Genomic DNA, 19141 nt, shown 5'->3' with positions numbered 1-19141 from the left:
GAGTTTAATGTGTGCACATTCTATCCAGCGTATCATTTTGGGTCACGCCAAAGTTCGAACCCCTCGCCAGAACGGAAAGTTCAAACACATTCAATCATTTTACCACCGGGATACAGCAGCGTCAGCTCACCGTCTACGTTTCCTAAAAACCTAACAAGTGGATTATGTGCAGATTAAATTGCTTCCGGGTGCTAAAGTTCGCTGCTGATGGTCGGTTGGTAGTGAATGTAAAACGCACGTAAGTTTTTCTCGCTCCGCGTGACAAAGGATAGATTTAATCGATTGTAAAGTACGGATTGCCCAAATGCACACCACCACATTGTTAACTTTCACACTTTTCATCGTAAAAAAAGCATTTTTTCTATCTCTTTAGCATCATACGATCGATATTTAACCTACATCCAACAACCCATTGGTGGATGTTATGAATTGTGCTTTTTTTTTTGTTTGGTGACTTTTCATTTCTGCAATCAATTAATTGTATACAATGTTTTGAATCATTATCTTAATTATACCATCATTAAGAGTATTTTTGCTGTGGTCATACAGCGGCATATTAGTGGTGTAGGATAAACACGTACACTTTTTGAATCAGCCTATTGCCGTTGTTAAAGCTTGTTGTTCAATGCTACGCTATACGCAATGATTCTTTAGAGCTTTTTGGTTGCGAATTGTGTGCAGATGTGGCTTTAAGTACAGTAGAACGTCTATTATCCGGGCAGCTCGGGACCGGACGGATGCCGGTTAATCGATTTGCACGGATAATGGTCCAAGAAATGTCAAATTCATATAAAAATTATAAAATCCACTAATTTTATGATTAATTCACCTTGAATCAATCGATAAAACGTTAGTAGAATATTCTTTTAATCAATAACTATAGGCTTAACAACTGCTCATGAACAAAACTGAATTTCGAAAATACAACTAGACACTACAGAGCTGCACAAAAAACTGGTTGCCCACTTAACTATCGCTGCAAATTTTCGCCGTATGTTTGAACAGCTGTCACATTCATGCGCACGGTTAAGTGAGTTTTGCAAGCACTGTTCTAACTATTTACCTTTCCAATTTGCTGCTAGTTTAGAGATACTGAACTGAACTAATCTGTAAGATAACTTTCCATTGCATTACTGGTACAAGAGAGCTGGAAACTGCATTCCAACCGATCGTATTTTTATGCGGAAAACATTTATGCTTTTCACTAAAACAATATCTACAGCGAAATGGTCTCAGTTTTCATTGGAAATTCCTACTTTTGGCTAGTTTTTTTTCATTCTACACAAATAAGCTTCACAGCACAGCACGGAACATTCCTAATGGGGCAATTTGATAACAAAACAACATTAAACATACAACTTCTCCAAATTGAAAATTTAATTTACTGCAAAATCCAGCCAACCGACGTGCTGAAACTGGTCCTGCTTCATTCCATTCCACCAGTAGGTAATGTAATTTCCAACAGTTTTCCACCCAGGCAGAGCGCTTCCCCACGATCTGTGTGGGGGGGAGGGTTCAGCCCAAAGTTTTTTTCTTCCCCCCAGAGCCCCATTGCCGTTGATCGGGGAGATGCGGCACGCCCCATAAATGCAGCATGAAATTAAAAGCTCTCTGGAAAACTCGCCCCAGTGCCAGTGGTTTCCGGAAGGAAAAGGCATGGAAACCCTTTTGCCCATTTACAAATATGAACTGAAACGCTGCGCACAACAATCCCACAAAGCTGCCGCAATCAAAGGCAAGGACTTCGACACGCATTCCGTACGCGTAAAGCTGATGATAGAGAGAGAGAGAGAGAGAGAGAGAGTCAAAAAGTCCTGCATTGCACAGTAACGATCAAATATTTTACTCACATGTTGTTGTGCTAAGCGGGTGGTGCAGGTGGTGCCTAGGCTGAGGATGTGTGTGTGTGTTTGGGCATCCGGTTTTTATCCATTTCCTGTACCATCCCGACTTTGCAACTTTCCCAGCGCAACTAGCAGAGCAACTAGCACACCTAACCGGCCGTAGCCAGTGCTCTCGACGGATGCACCGTGCCGCACCGCCTCTAAGCCTCCATTTTTCATCGTGTCCGGTCCAAGTCATTCCAATGCCATTTGTTTGTTATTGGATGGGCGAAGGTGGGACGGGCCGTCGTCACACAAACATGAGGCTATCCGACATTTATGAAAAATCCTGTTAAAAGATCTGTTTACATACACACACACACACACACCGGTCGGAACCATGTCGGGGAACCATATCAGTCAGTCAGTCAGTGCTCAGTGTCAGTCCCGGGAGTCCCTGACGTAATGTGACACCTTGTATCCCTGTATCTTTGCTGCTCGCCCCGGCCACGAACGTCGGCGGTTGACGGTGCCCTTGTTTGTGCGCCAGGATGGTATCTGTTCGGATGTGTTTTCACAAAACGCAACGATAGAGACAAGTGTTCTTGTTCCCTCCCGAAAAGGGAAGAAAAGAAGAAAAAAAAACAAACCAACAAAACAGCTCAGCCTTCAACCTAACAATGTAAAAGTAAGAAATGCACCGGGACGGTAACGCTTCGTTAGAAGTTGAAGATCTTGGTGTTTCTGCTTGTGAGTGTCTGTACCGTCTTTGGTTGCTTCCCCTTTTGCAACTGTACGTCTATCGCAGCCCTGTACCTGAAACGTGTCTTTCTTTAATTTTTACCAGGGCCACTCCCGGTGCACGATTCTGCAGGAAAAGGGTTTGTTTTTTTTTTTTTTGTTGGTGGATACTGGACAGGGATGCTCACCCTGGTACAGTGCCACGCAAGTTGAGAGTAAAATTCTGCCACTGTCGGTGGTTCGGTTCATGGGCCGCCCTTGGTAGTCGTTCGCTGAATATCTTATCTCGGTGGTGCATGGTCCGAGTGAAAGAGAGACAGAGAGGCGCGGAGGTGAAGCCAGGTGAAATTTTCCGTTCCGGTATATATTTGCATACATGGTTGCGAAGGGTTCTTGGGCGCCCAACGTGAAAGCCAGCCTACGCAAAACCCGGGGCCAAGAACATGCCCCGGTACAAACATCATATTATATTCAATTCCTTGCTCAAGTGATCCCTGCGTCGGCCGAACCGTGTACTCTCGGGCTATAAATATTTGTCTTACTTGACATACATCGCTCTCCCTGGCCGCAACCGCTACACCTTTCCCCCTTCGGCCCAAGGTAGCAAAATGGGGAGATTTTTCCCCCCTTTCCTGTGCCATTATCCTGACGCAAGACCCTTGACGTTTCTGTGCCCGCGTTCCCCGCCCGTTGGAACGTTGCTTTGCTGCCCCTCTTCGTCCAGCGTATGCTCTCCGCACCCGGCGCCGAGGTCGCCGTCCGACGATAAATAGGGGGAGTCACCTTTTTGCAGCCAGGAAGTAGGACCACATCATGCCTGGTGCCGCACGTCGCCGTGGTGCACTCGTCGTGGTTGCGATGCTGCGGCCATACCATGTGCAGGTGGTGGTGATGATGATGATGATGATGGAAGGCTCACTCATTTTGCGAGACGGCAATTTTACGTTTCCGGTCGCTGGTGCGGAAACGGTTTCTAGTACTCTCGCTTTCGCTACATTTGCTACCACGTGCCAACCTTTGCACCGACCCGCACCTGCCACATTCAATCTACGGATTTGGTCTCATTTGAATACGAGAAAAAAAGAGGTGAGCCTCGCCTCCCGCCCCCCGCGACAACCGAAACGGGTGTACCTTTGATGTTTTAATAATGAACAGTTGGCGCGTTCACACACACACACATGCATGCAGCGTATCAGAAACGTTGAGCGTACTGAACACATGCGAACAACCTTTTTACTTCTTTTCGGCTGCCCATTTTCGTGCCCTGCATCCACCAACTCGCGTCTGTAAGCTGCGCTGTTTGTATTTGTTGCGCCCCCAATCGTGTTGGGATGGCAAAAAAGAAGGGGCGGGTTTCGTACCTATTTTCATAGATTTTTCCTCCATTTTCTACCAACCCTATCTAAGCACCGCCGGACGGGGTGGGAGGCGATGGTACGCATTTTACGGTTAGATGCAATTTTCATTTAAGCGAAACAGTAACTACGGTGCTTTGTACAGGGTCAGGGAGGCAGCGTTTAGTGACCTTTTGATTTGCTGGCCCTTTCTAAGGATGGTGCACGTACTGTGTGATTGGGTTTTGGGGAAACAAGGCAGCTTTATGTTCCGGAATTTTATCCAACAGCTGAGAGTTGGGTTTCTAAATAACAACTGGGCTGAAAAACGTTTGGCATATGATAATTAAACAAAATTGTTTGGCAATGTTATTAAAATGGCAATTAGTAAATTATTTTATTCAACATACATCCCTTGAGCAGTGATATCCCTAATTTCCAACTTTTCGATGCCATTTTTGAAGTACAATTTGTTTTTTGACTCCAAATAGGCCTCACTATCGGCTTTGGCTTTTCGGAGATTTCATCTTTCAAACGCTCCAATAACTGAATGTAATACTTACTTACTTACTTTCCTACTTATTTACTTACTTACTTACTTATCCGGCACTACAACCGCTTTTCGGTCTTGGCCTGGCTCAGGAGTGTCCGAAACCTCTGTCGTACAAGGGCGGACGCCTCTATCCTTGTGGACGGCCTAAAAAGACTTTGCGGAGGGCTAAGTCGTCTGGTTCCATGCACACAACATGGCAAGACAACCGGAGCCTGGCGAGTTTGCTACGCCGCACGACAGTGAGATCGCCATAGCTCTCGTATATCTCGTCGTTACAACAACTCCTCCCTAGCCCTTTCACACATACTGGGCCAAGAATCCTTCTGAGCATCTTCCTCTCGAACGCGGCTAAGAGGGTTTCGTCAGATTTGAACAGCGTCCATGTCTCAGAGTACCGGTACGATGCAATGAGTACTCGATGTGATAGTCACTGTTAATTGTCTTTCCTTTCTCAAGAGAGTCGATGAAGATAGTTCTTTGCGAGTCCCAAACAGAAGCTTACGCCATAACCCTGCCAGCTGATCGTTACGTTTTTACTTCGTTACGTGAAGTTAGGTCTCATCTATGGCAACATGCCGACGCATAAATGATTTATTTTTGCTTAAACAGCTCCAAACACTGCTGCCAATCATGAACTCGTTGTTGTTTTTGATCAAATGTAAGCTCGCGCGGCAGCATTTTTTGCATAGAGCTTTCCCATATCTGAACGGCCGTGAACGATATGTGCAAAACGTTCCTTTGATATCTTTAGGGTGTCAGTTTTCAGAAACAACTTCACGTTACGGTTGTTTTTAATTGTTTTTTTTTTTATTTTTATTTTTCATGCCTAATAAATAGATAATATAGAATGTTATATTATCTATTATCTATTATCTATCCAAGAATAAAGATAGCTAGAGAGTTAAGAAGAGAGGGAGGGAGAGAAAGATTAAAAAAGAGGAATGATTAGAGAAATTACTTAAACTGACGCATGAACGGCAAAGACGATCTATCAGAACATTTTAATCTACAACAATTAGCCGCAGTGCTACTACGTAGTTGATGAAACTGAGTACTTTTTTCATATATTGTATGCTCTTGTGAAATCCACGACTATTTTTAAAGCAAATGTCATGACTATTTCGAAAAATTCACGCAAAACAAACACTTTCTTCAGTAAAACTGTATAATTCAACGACCTGTGTCTATATTTTTCGTCCCTATTAATAGAAATAGCACGATCAAATGCTTAAATGGCTGATAATAGAATGCTTGCAGCTTGCCTTTGTAATGCTTTTTCAACTCAAACTATAATTGTTTCCCGTCACATGTACTGGATACGATACAGCAATTATTTCGGACATGTAGTTTCGTTCCCATAACGATTCCCATAACGCACTCAGTGCACTATTTTTATTACCCATGCACTTTAATGATTATTTAGCATTGTTAGCAAAGCTCAATGGCAATGGCTCAAAGTTATGGGCTAATTTTAACCCACTTGAATCAACAGCGCCTCGAGCGCAGCTAAGGCTGCCATTTCCGGTTGCTGTCAGGACCGAGACGCTTGGGCCAGCAGCACAATTTACAATCATCGAGATAGGTGCAATGGAAATGGAAAAACAGCTCAAACACGTGGAATTAATTCGCCTCCTTTCTTCTTCTTCCCCTCCCAACGGTCATTGATTGTCGGATGGACTCGAATCCCCTTACCTATATCGCTCAACGGCGATAAGCACTCGCCGTAACCTGGGTGCAGTATGTTACCGTCATCTTTCACATTTCCTTTGGCAGGTCATGCACAACTACACACACACACACACACACACACACACACACATGCAGGAACATGCTCATCGATTCTGTTCCGTACCGTTACCATTGGTTGCAATTTTGTCCAATGAATTTTCCAGATCCTTGCCGGGTGGTCGGTCCGTGTCTTGTTTCCATTCTTTTTACCCCATTGCTTCGATTCACCGCGCGCCAAAAGAATACCTAGCCCGGAAATGGATGACAACAGGCAAACACAACGGACGACACACACCCGGGTGCAGTGGAGCAAGAAAAAAATGGGGACGAAAAAGGCTCTTGCAGTGTGTGCGTGTGTGTGTGAGAGAGAGAGAGATATCCTTTTTTTTGTTCCAACTAGCACACTAGTGGCACTAAATCAAACCCGCAAAAGGGGAGAAATCAGATAGATGACACCTGGGGAATGTGTGAGGGGAAGTGGTTGGGCAGCTGGGAAAGGATGGCAGAAGGAAGGAACGTTGAATAGAAACTCGTAGCAACAGCGTGCAAAATGGCATGAGGTACAGTGTTCAGGGATGCGAAGAAGATGCGGAGGATGCAGCACAAACAAACAGGACGAACCTGGACAAAGAAGTCTTCGTTGCTGGTGAAAGATGTCGCTTGTTGGGGTGCAACTGTGGTGCAATATTTTCTGCTAGAATTACACACAGCGCGGGAGCACATTTTGTGCTACTTGCTGGTTCAGAAGTTGTGTTAGATATTCATACATATTGTGTCGTACGTTTGGTACAGCTTTAGGTTTATTTACTATATATTACTATATATTTTTTATTATTTATAAGCGAATCATATCGATTTCTTATTATTGAAAGAGGATTAAAATCACATCCAAAAGTAACCGAAAAAAAGATTGTTTAGTTAGTTAGACAACTAAATACAAAGCAAAACCAAACCATGTTCTGAAGTAATCGCTACGGTACATCGCTCAAGCACTCTAAGCAGAACATCATTGGAATTGGGGAAATGAAGGAATGGAAGGTCCAAATCGTTCATTCTACGAAGAGGCGTATATAGCCATCGATTTCACTTCAGTAGGATCGCCCCCAGGGTTATGGGCTCTTGTCACTTCAACTAACCGTACCATAGATCGTGGAGCAATAAGTAACGATGTTCACTTTCGCAAACGTCCATAAAAGGATGCCCTTCTTCCTACTATCATACCATCAACCAAAAAAAAAAAATGACGTTCAACAGTAATAAAAAATCGAACACTATAGCAAGGAGGGCAAAGTGGTGCTGCATCATCTTGACGTTGTAACGATTTTCGAAACAAAAAAAAAAGAACAAGATCGCTGCAGTCAAGATTGAAACGGAATTGCATCGATTCGGTTCGATTCTCTGGCTCTGCGTTTGTGGAGGGGAGGAAATTCGGAAGAGGGCATAGGATAGAAATTATCGAAAAATTCCAACTACCATTCCGCATACGTACTTCGGTTCGTGTCCATGGTGAAGTGTTCGACTTGAATTGGATGAAATATGGCAGCCTAGCTTACTACCCATCCAGGCACCAGGTGTGGCGTGTTGGGACTATGCACACACACTCACACTGCTTCCAGTCGTACCGTTCAATCAAACTCAAATCAAGAATAAATCATGCCCTATCCACATTAAACACACATACACATACAGACTAAATGGCATCCCATCGTAGCAAGACGAAAAAACGAAATCAGAAAGCAGAAACAGGGAATACAGCGTACAAGAAATGGGAATTTATAATGATAAAAATCGATCCAAATGGTGTAGATTTGAAGCTTTCACACTGACATTCGCAGGAATAAAAAAAATACTTGCTCACACTCTCCGACACACAGACACACCATTTTTCAGACACGTAAAATATAGATTGATGGTTACACCTGTTCTAGCCAGATGGTGAAAAATTGGCAGTACGACCGTCTATTTGCGCTTCCTAATGATCACCTTTACTGTGATTGTGAGTGTGTGGCTGTATTGACTGATGCGGAAATTTTCACCGGAATAACTGTCAATTTAGCAACATTCCAATTTGTTCTATGATTTGCGCGGTTAAATTTCACACTAAGGTAACATTGTGTAACGATTTAAATTTATATGAATCAGTTCTTGAATTTGTGCTGATCTGATTTCTTGGCCAAAAGCGACAGCTTCTTTACATGCATCCACTTTGTTTGTTTTAAGCACCATGCTGCAATCCAATTTCCAGTGATTTCGTATGCATCATAACTTGGGTAGGCGTTATTTCACGGGAAAAGAGAAACGCATTCGTCCACTCAGGCACGGTTAACGCACAATCCCGAACAGCTTTCAAATCCGAAGCTACCGGCCTTGAGTGTCACTCGAACGGCATCGAACGCCGGCCGTTGCAAGCGAATGAATGTGCAAAACCAAAACCACTTTTGCCAAAGGACAAAGCAATGCCGATACAGCGACAGCCGGAGCCTCTTGCTTGATCCCAATCTCCATTTCCACCAGTGTGCTTCACGCACCAAGCTTACAAGCATCCGGTCCCGTACGCGCTATGGCGCCGCCATTGGTTGTCAACAAGCGCCACATCTGTGATGGAAAGGAAGCAGCTTATTTTTCCCTTGCCAGATTGGGTTGAAAACAGGGAAATAGGTCCTCAATTCTTCTTGGGAAAAGCTTAGGTCGCAGGCGGTCTTCATCACAATTCCGTGCCGCTTGATAAACCTTTTACTGAAATCGATTGTGTGCCGTTGCGTTCGAAGTCAATGCACTTACGGGGATGGAAACAAATTTCATGATTAGCGAGGTTAATATTTTTCCTCTTCAATCGTGACTTGTTTTGTAGAATGTTTTTTTTTTCCATTTTATCGGGAAAGTTCTATCTTAGTAAATTTAAATGTACTCGCTACGATATCAATATACGATGTAACAAGCGATCCTAAGCCCAGAATTTCTCTTAAACCTTCTCAGATTTAGGGTGTCATGCTTCATACCAGGAATTCATTTTTATCATTTTCGTTACACTCAAATGCATACGAGGCACATTAGCCTGCATAGTAAAAAAAAAGGATATCTGTTCCCTCATATTACGCAACCTAGTTAGATCCAAACAGAGACCATCCCAATTTAAGCCTTTATCCAAGCACCATCACAATTGCAGCCACAATAGTGCTAACTAAACACTTCACCAGTATCATTGCGACTGAAATGACATTCCATAATTACCCATTCCCGTGTTTGCCCGACAAAAACATCGTCAGCTCATCTTCCCGCAAAATGCTTCACTCTTCCGTAAATGCTCCATGTTATTGTTTGATTCATTCTTAAAACATCATCCATAACACACCGAACCGTCCTGGTGGAACACCGTGTCGAGAGATGCATTTTCCCGATAAGGTGAACGATTTGGGGACGGTGGGTGGAGGGGGGGGGGGAGCGGTATGCTTATTTGTGGAGCCGTGAGACAACCAGGGGGGCAAGCGTAAGATTTGTTGCATAACATAAATAAAACATGACGCTCACTTTTCCATATTAAGTGGAATAGAAATGCAAGTCCGCACTGCCACGCGTGAAGGGTAGAACGTGCCAGTAGATGCGCCGCCCCGCAATCTGCATCTGCATACAGCAAATATTATCTATCATTGTGTTTCATCATCAGCAGCCCTGTGCACACGTTGATGCTTCCCACAAACAGTGGCCGCTCTTTCGCACCCGATATGCTAATGCTTATCGGAAGTGACCCGTTGCGGGTGTCGGAGGAGCAGCACCGAGCAACCAAGGCAACCAGAGCAAAATTAGAACAGTAGGCCGGTGGTTGTAGCAGCTACCAGCAGCAGCACACAAAAGCCTGGCAAACGTTTGCCGTTGCATCCGTTCTGTAAATACGTAACGCAGGCCTACGGCAGGGTGGAACGGTGGCAAGTGGCACGCGGGAACGGGGCATAATGCCTGCAACAATGCGAAGCAGGGAGCGAAAAACATTGCAGCGCAGTACCACAGTGCTAATTAAAGTAGCATATCCTGGGTGGGTTGGAGACGGGTTAGGAGCTCCAAGAATGCTGCTACGGTAGCGGATGTAGAGTGCTTCTTTTCTACCGAGTGTGTTCTTTACTCGTGTCGGCTCGTCTCCTCGCCGTAGCGGAAGAGAGCTTTTTTTGCATTCTTCTATCTGTTTCCGCTGCCTGCACTTCTTGCGTGAACAGGACTGCGCTCAACAGTAGCACGCTGGCAGGAGATTTCTTCATCAGCCGCTGCTTCCAGTGCGACGGCACCGACTCAATGGCAGGATCTCGTTTTCCCAGCGAGCGCATGGGTGAAGTTTTGACAAAACACCAGCGCCCGCACCCCAGCAGCAGCTGCAACGGATGGGCTGCCCCCTAGCAGCAGGTGCATCACAAAGCTACACACGCAGGCTGCAGGCACATTGTTGCTCACCTCAAACGACCGACCGACCCCGAAGAGGCTGGCCCAATTTTCGGCAGGACCAAAGTTTCCGGGTGGCATATACACTAAGAATAACATCCCCACCGGCTTTTGCTGACAGCCTCTTCTCTTTGGTGGTTTCATTTCCCATATACCGCCCCAATTCCAAGCAACGCTCCAAACGTTCGGAAAGTGATGACGTACGCAAACGAAACTTTGAACCTTTGCCGTACCGGACTACCTACTGCTACTGGTCGCCAACTGGGCGCCAGCGTTCCTACTGCACGCTACTCTGGGAGCTTTTCCTTTTGCACAGCGGGGTGAAAATTAATGGCGGACAATTTTCTGCTGCTTGCATAACGGCCACCGGCACCGGCTTCGCGAATGGGTGGGTGTGTGTGTGTGCTGCATGTGTTTTTGTGTGCAATTTTTCATCCCAAACGTTCCTGTGGCTCGGCGATGCCAACGGTGTACGGCCAGTGCTGTCAAACTCGATTTCGTTTGCAGTTATTACTGTACAGATTGAACGGAGTAATAGAAAATTATGATTTAAAGATGAGTTTTCAGCTATTTTGTTAATATCACATTACAAAACTACTATTTTACATATTGTGTCACCTTTCTCATTGAATCACTTTATCTATAAGGTTGTATTAAATTACACTTTCGGAAAAAAATCAAAGCATTTAAAAGCGTTTCGAATATCTTTTGCAAGTCTTTTTTTATTCGGGAGGAATTTTAAAAGCCTTGTAAAGCATCACAAATTCCAACCAACAGCAACTGCAGTCCAAATTTAGGAACTTGCATCTGTTGACTTTTTGCCTTTTTTCCAATTTTCACGTTTCCGGCTTTTCAATTTTCATGTTCAACGAATAGTTTACTCAAAGTAAAGCACTCACTAGACTGAAATGAAAAAGCGTATTGCTTAGTAAAAAATAACTTCCGCACTAACATGTATCTCAGCACAACAAGTTCCAAGAACCATTTTTCCAAAAGGCAAGAAAATTGCATTTCTTTCTGAACAGTTCCTCCAAACTGTTACCAGCAAGAAACTTCAAATCTTTAACTCCCCCTAAACTAAAAGTATTTTGACAGCCCTGAAAGTTTCCTCATTTGTGATGAAAACTACAGCGCGACACGGTGCATTGCTTAAAACCATGCGACGACGGCATGATTTGAGCCGCGCTCGGGTTGAGTGCGCGGAATATTGTTTTTTTTTCGCAACCCCACCCCGCTCCTGCCTACCCAAACGAGCTGAGTTTGTCAACAACGAATCCATCCATCCCGTCGACAGCGAGCGAAGCAGCAGCAACAACAAGGGAAAAAATCGCCCGAGATTGTACATAAATGACGGCAGCGATCTCGGGCAGCGAGCATATGAAGAAGGATTGTTGTCAACGTCGTCAACATGATTTCTGTTGTTTCTGGCCCGCGTTCCGGGATCGCAACTTCACCAACGACGACGGAGCCCGACGACGATGACGACGACAACTACGACGACCGTGCAAAAAGATAGTGGACTATTATCTTGTTTACACAGCTTTGCTCATATCCACATGAGGTAGCTTTTTCCGTCCCTACACGCCTGTCCCCTATCCCGTACATCGTACCACAATGGCACGGCGCTCCGTGCTGGCATCTCACCCGAACCCGGTCCAGAGACAGGCCCTACCCATCGTCGAGAGCGGGGGTCGTATACTGTGGCAGGTGCAGGTGCGGGATGTTGCAACGTGCGCAACATTATGCCTGCTGCTACTCTTGCCAACCGAGAACCAGAACCATAAATCACGTGCCCCAGCAGATGCAACCGTGAACGGTAGCGGTATTTACTCACCGTTCGTCGTGCGCGGCTTCCACGGCCAGAAACAAATAAATCCTTCATCCTTGCCCGGTCGGCTGCGACAGTAAGCAGCGGCGTAGCAAGTAGCGTGTGCGTATGAGTTTCCACTCCTAATCGCACAATATTGCGCACCTTGTGCAATCCACTTGAAGCTCCACTCGAATCATACCATGCCGAACCCGATTTCCTGCTGGTGTTGTAGTGGAAGGATATGGAAATATGATAGGAGAGATTTATGAGTTTTTTTTTTCTTCAACCTTACTTACCGTTCATACGTATTCGGTTCCTTCCAGCTGTCACCTTTTTGGACTGTCGCTTCGCAGGTTACATTTTTTACCTTTCTCCCTTGGGAGACCTGTTCCGCCCATTCCTGGTAGATTTTCAACGTGCTTGACCTTTTCGGCGCACTACTTAAAGCGCTGCTGACATTTTGAAGGAGTAATCATATCTTCCCGGTCTTTTTTTTCGCAAAACTGATCCTGGAATGTAGGACAAAAATTTACATTTTGCCGCAGCTTTGTTACCCTGCGGGAAGCGGAATGACAAAAGAAATTTTCTTTCCATAACTGTGCCATTGTTTCGAGTTTGTGCCCCGTGAAAGGAGCACTGTTTATTGCAGCGTAGTTTTCTTGGGCATGCAACTCGACTGCATTGTTGGTTTAATGGATTCGTTCATTCTGTCTGTTTATTTATTCATGATTTTGTTCTCATTTTCAAAACCAATCAAACGGACGACGAGATGATTTATCGATATAAAAATATTGCTGCTTCACGTTGTTTTTTGTTTTGTTTGTTTTGCAATGAATAATTGTATCCTGCACATTTAACAGGAGTTTATGAATCATTCGATTGGAAACTATCTCGTATCGATATTAAATTTAGCATCAAATTAAAATCCAACACATTTGCAACCGAACTCAGTGCACACCGCTGCTTTTAATTAAACGATATCGAACTCCCTCCTGCTGCCGTCCTTTCCTTCAATCCCTTCAATCAACCTCTAAAACTAGCTCCAGCTTCCAGTTCAATTCCTCCCCAAGTCATCGAGCGTGCTCTACGTGCTTAATCAACCAGCAAAACTGGCAAAACTATCATTTTCTACCACATTTTCCAATCGCATACCGATCGCGCACCGCGCTGCAACCGGTTGAATGCGTGATGCTTTGTACCGTGCCGCTGGCAGTCAGTGGCGGGCATCATTATTATATCCGCGGAACAGAGCGTCACGTGCGTCTTCTCCGCCTTCAATCTCCGCCATCGATAGCCGCCGCCACGGGGCACGGGCACAAATTTACACAATGCACTTTACACACTTTGTTGCACGCCAGCTGTGGATTCGCTAGCGTACGCGCGCCTGTCCCTAATCAATCATTCCCCATCCCCGCCCCGAAAGGCAAAAGCCCGCCCTATAATGCAAATGTATGCTCACGCTTCGGATCACACGGATTTCCTGCGCTTGCCGTGCGCTGATCCACGGTGACAAATTACAATGAATTCTTGGCTCAGCCGTGTCTCGTTCTCGCCCCGTTCGTTTCGTTTCCCGGCCTTTGCTGCATAAATAATGCGCCACCGTACTGGATTGCTGGATTGCCCCGGAGGCGTGAGGGAATTACTTACGACAGGATTACACGCCAGCCGTTCAAAAAGGCCTCTGGCTCGTTTGCCTCCACCTGCTTATCCGCTCTACATTTGCATTCTCCCATTTTCCGCTCTTTTCCAGATATCGGACGATGATCGCATGAGCCTTACGACAGCCGTTTCGGATGAGGACGACGGAGAAAGCGTGATGGCCTCACCGTACAAAGCGAAGGCGACCGGTACGGCGGCCGCCTCCTTCAACTGTACTGGCGCTGTGCGAAAGGCGGGGTAAGTATCGCAAGGGTAAAACGGTCCCCTTGGAGCCATGTTCTGACCATCGCGCGACCCTTTCGCTTTGCCTCACCTGCAGCTTCCTGTCGGTGAAGAAGTGGCTGCTGCGCAAGAAGCACCAGATCGAGCTGGCCCGCAAGCGCGGCTGGAAGGGCTACTGGGTGTGCCTGAAGGGTACGACCCTGCTGTTCTATCCGTGCGATTCGCGCGAGGGCCGCTCGGTCGAGGCCGCCCCGAAGCATCTGATCATCGTCGACGGTGCGATCATGCAGCCGATACCGGAGCATCCGAAGCGGGACTACATCTTCTGCCTCAGCACGGCCTTCGGCGACGCGTACCTGTTCCAGGCGCCCTGCCAGGTCGAGCTGGAGAACTGGGTCAACAGTATACACAGTGCCTGCGCGGCCGCGTTCGCTCGACACCGCGGCAAGACGGGTACGCTGCATCTGCTCCAGGAGGAGATCTTCCGCCTCGAAAAAGCAATAGAATCGGTAAGTGACCACGTGAGTGCGGACAACATACCTGTGTGAACGTTTTGTGCTGTTAAATGCATAACTTGGGGCGTTTTGCTCGACAAATCACATACTTTTAGGCGTACTTGTCGATCATGCAATTCGTGTGATAATACGCTTCAAGTCATAACATATCAAAAATGGTATTAGTACCATGTAGTATCTAAAGGCACTCTGCAATTCATTGCAGTCGTATGATTAAAAGGCGAATAATGCCAATTGACTCAAAGTCCCTATAATTTTTTTTGTTTTAAATCGTATGACAAAATGCCTAAACTTATACTACTATAAAGACGTCACTATTCCAAACACAATTATTTAGCCCATATTGCTCTACACATCACATACTTTAAGGCGGATTTTTCATTCAAGCTAATTGTGAGACAAACCGCCTAAAGTAGGACTATAACTAGAACTCTATTTCTATTATACTATGTTATAGTATCTAAGCGCACATACTTCTATACATTGCATACTTTTAGGCTTATTTACAATTCAACATTAAAATGTGAAATAGACTTTAAACTACAGCAAAAGTACTACTTCTCTTATGTATAGAATAATGGATATTTTTAACCAGCTTTGTTTTTAATGCAATTCTTGTAAGAAAATGCCAGAATTTATACTAAATCAAACATATTACTACTAATGAGTAACTGTATTCAGTAGCATTGCTGTTCAAATTGCATACCTTAATGAATATTTGATCCTTTCCAAAATAATGCTATAGCGCTTTATAAGGCAATACGTGTTGCATACTTTTAGGCAAATTCGTTATTCTTATAGTTTGAGTAACGAACCTCCTAAAGCTATAACAAGAAAAAACATTCTCAATATTTTAATAACTTAATTGTTGCCTCCTTCTTCTGGCCACATTCCCTACCCCTACCCTGCCGCCCCATCCCGCAGGATCACAAGCTGAAGCACATGGCGGACCTGCAGCAGAGCGTCGTCACCGATGCGGACACGCGCCACCAGATCCAGCAGCAGATACTGCAGTGGGAGGAAAACCTCGAGCGGCTGCACTGCGAACAGTTCCGCCTGCGCTGCTACATGGCGTCGCTCCAGAACGGCGAGCTGCCGAACCCGAAGTCACTGCTGACGCACGTGTCGCGCCCCACCAAGAACACGCTCAACAAGCTCGGCGTCTTTACGGTGTCGTCGTTCCACGCATTCATCTGCGCCCGGTCGCCCTCGCTGCTAAACAACCTGCTGGCGGGCCGGGGTGCGACCAAGCGGCGCCCCCCGATCCTGTCGCGCTCGAACAGCGGCTCCAGCCGGCGCTCGATGCAGATCAACTCGCGCGACGAGCCGGAAAAGAGCTACAAGGTGGCGCTGCCGGAGAACACCTTCGCCACGGTATACCTGCGCGAGGGCATGTCGGTGGAGGAGTTCCTCGCGAGCGCCTGCAGCCGCAAGAACCTGAACCCGATGGAGCACTTCGTGCGGGTGAAGAAGCGCCGGGATATGGAAGATCACAACTACTTTGTTCCTCACAGAAACGATTTGATTGAAACATATGTAAGTGTTTGGAACGGGGGCAGGAACGGAGATCGAGTGGCAACATCTTCTAATCCTCATTTCCATGTCTCAACTCATCCCTCAGCTACACACCCATGAGGTAGTGGAAGTGTGCGCGAAAATTTTATATCAAGTAGAACTACAACGAACAACGCTCGAGCAGATGTGGGGCTTCTCGGTGGAGGCGGAGCTGATCGAAAATGCGGACCGGCAGGACGAGCTCTGCTGCTACGTGAGCCGCGTCGAGGACAAGAGTGTTGCCATGCAGAACGGTACGTCTGTGCAGAGGAGCGTTAATGCTCAATCCTACGGTGTCTTACCTATTCTTCTCCCCTCTCCAATCGCTCTCACACCAGGTGTCATTAAAGGTGATGAAATAATTGTGATAAACGGTGCAATCGTTTCCGACCTGGACATGATGTACTTGGAAAGTGTGCTTCAGGAAGAACAAGCCTTATGCATGATGATGAGGTAGGTTCGAAGTGCTTTCAACGCACCACCGCTTGAAACTTTAATGCATTATTCGCCCTCTCATGACCAGATCTTCCCGCACGGAACCACCGGATCTCGTCGGCATCATGCGCTCGACCGACGACATCATCGAGTCGCTGGTGTGTCCACCGCCACCATCGGATCCACCCGTCATTAGCGAGGAGATGATATCAGGCCTAATCGTTCCCGCACCCGGCTGGCGTAAGTATCCATCTCAAAGCACTACGTCTCTCTCTTTCTCTCTCCTATTCTCTGTGCGTGCAAGTTGCCTATGGCCGACAATGATCAAAACCGCAAAAACAATCACACACTCCTACCTTGTGCTCTTCTGCCGCTTCTGACGTTCAAAGGACGTTCGTGTATTGCAGGCAAGGAGGTGTACTCGCCGGAGGTCGAAAGCTCACCCGCACCTTCGTCGAACGATCCGCACCTGCTGTCGATGGACCGTTCCAAGCCGTCGTCGCGCACCAGCAGCTTCGAGATCGAGAATCTGCTCAAGTCGGCCGAACAGGTGACCGGGTTCTGTCGCTCGCCGCAGGAGACGCGCAAATCCAGCCCCACCGGTTCGGTGGCATCGTCCGTGTCGAACGTCATGCTCACACCGTCGCGCCAGCTGACCGATGCGGAGAAGCTGCGCAAGGTCATCCTCGAGCTGGTGGACACGGAGAAATCGTACGTTAAGGTAGGTTAGGGGCGGAACAACAACAACAACGGGAGCTAGGTTGTACGGTGAGCTTGAACCATTTCAAATTGATTCCCACGGATGCAGCATCTGAACAATCTGCTCGAGTACTATCTGGAGCCGCTGAAGCGCGAAACATTCCTGTCAAATGCCGAGATTACGGCACTGTTCGGCAACATTCAAGAGATCGTCACATTCCAGCGCCAGTTCCTGAACAATCTCGAGGAAGCGCTGGATCTCGAGCCCGACTTCCATCAGCTGGAGCATCCGAGCCAGTTTAAGGTAGGGATATTGCAGTGCCGATGACTTGCTGCGGTTACTTTTTCTTGAACATTTCTGTTTTCTAAACTTAACATTTACACCTCAGAACGTACTGTTTGCCATTGGATCCGCATTTTTGTACTACGTCAACCACTTCAAGCTGTACTCGTCCTTCTGTGCCAGCCACAGCAAGGCCCAGAAAGTGCTGCATCCAAGTAAGACTCTGCTGTTGGACCATATCTTCATGTCTCAAGCACATTCTAACGCTCTGCTTTCTGTCACCTTCAACCTTCAGATGAAGGCAATCAGGCACTGCAGGAGTTCCTGGCCGCTAGAAATCCCAAACAGCAGCACAGCAGCACCCTCGAGTCGTTCCTGATCAAACCGATACAGCGCATCCTGAAGTATCCGCTGCTGCTGCAGCAGCTGCGCAACCTGACCGATCCGAACGCGGCCGAGCATCTGCACCTGGTCGAGGCACTGAAGGGCATGGAGAAGGTGGCCGAGCACATCAACGAGATGCAGCGCATCCACGAGGAGTACGGTGCCATCTTTGACCATCTGTTCCGGCAGCACCAGAAGTCCTGCAAGCAGCCGATCGATCTCAGCCCTGGTAGTATGGACACAAACCGTCCCCTCAGGCTTTTGACTATCCCGCGCGCTCCTACTACCCGGTTGTCCTGTTTTGGTTTCTGCTTTTCGTTTTATTCCACCATCGCCATCTTTCCACTCGTTTTGCCTCTTTGAGATTGCAAATAAAAAACTACAACAGATCTACAATCTTGCCCATTCTCTTACCCACCAAACGACCTAGGCGATCTGCTCTACTACGGTGGCGTCGAGTGGCTCAACATCAGCGACTTTCTCGGCAAGATCAAGAAGGGGCTGGAGCTGCACGCGATGTGCTTCGTCTTCAAGTCGGCGGTCGTCTTCCTGTGCAAGGAGCGCTTGCGGCAGAAGAAAAAGCTCATGGTAAGCGTAGCGCTTATGGTGGCAGCACAGCAAAGGAGTGGAGTTTACTTAACAAACTTTGCTGTCTTCTTGCTACTCCCAAAACAAAATAAACAGGGCGTCTCGAGCAAGAACGCCACGAACGAGGTGGAGATCATCCGCTACCAGGTGCTGATACCGGTCACCGAGGTACAGGTAAGGGCTTCCTCCGCCAAGGACATGGATTCGCACTTCCTCTGGGAGCTGATACACCTCCGGTCCCAGCTGCAGCGCCGTTCCGAGAAAGTCTACGTACTGTCGAACAGGTAAGCGCTAATCCACTAAACTAGATTTGGCAAGTTGCTCATTCGATGGATGGAAAGTTTCAATTGAAGCACACACACACATACATAAATACATAGTAGAG

The 19141-nt window shown here is 46.6% G+C and overlaps 1 protein-coding gene across 6 annotated transcripts in view; it reads left to right on the top strand.

Moving 5' to 3' along the window:
- LOC1277171 (protein still life, isoform SIF type 1) overlaps window positions 1-19141 on the top strand; it is a 97489-nt gene that overhangs the window by 64200 nt on the left and 14148 nt on the right. For 4 of the 6 annotated variants that reach the window (XM_061643453.1, XM_061643452.1, XM_061643451.1 and 1 more), the window contains 12 exons: window positions 14168-14313; window positions 14396-14807; window positions 15738-16349; window positions 16435-16621; window positions 16706-16820; window positions 16891-17042; window positions 17210-17523; window positions 17611-17805; window positions 17891-17999; window positions 18080-18397; window positions 18599-18756; window positions 18853-19040. In XM_061643453.1, coding sequence (XP_061499437.1) covers window positions 14168-14313; window positions 14396-14807; window positions 15738-16349; window positions 16435-16621; window positions 16706-16820; window positions 16891-17042; window positions 17210-17523; window positions 17611-17805; window positions 17891-17999; window positions 18080-18397; window positions 18599-18756; window positions 18853-19040 — 2906 coding nt within the window. Of the gene's footprint in view, window positions 1-14167; window positions 14314-14395; window positions 14808-15737; window positions 16350-16434; window positions 16622-16705; window positions 16821-16890; window positions 17043-17191; window positions 17524-17610; window positions 17806-17890; window positions 18000-18079; window positions 18401-18598; window positions 18757-18852; window positions 19041-19141 lie in introns of all 6 variants that reach the window. The other 2 variants (XM_061643448.1, XM_061643449.1) reach the window with 2 other exon arrangements.

Source organism: Anopheles gambiae, chromosome 2 (genome assembly GCF_943734735.2).
Source record: "Anopheles gambiae chromosome 2, idAnoGambNW_F1_1, whole genome shotgun sequence".
Taxonomy (NCBI): Eukaryota; Metazoa; Arthropoda; class Insecta; order Diptera; family Culicidae; genus Anopheles; species Anopheles gambiae.
Note: the sequence above shows the minus strand (reverse complement) of the source record. Positions and strands in the feature narration are given on the sequence as shown.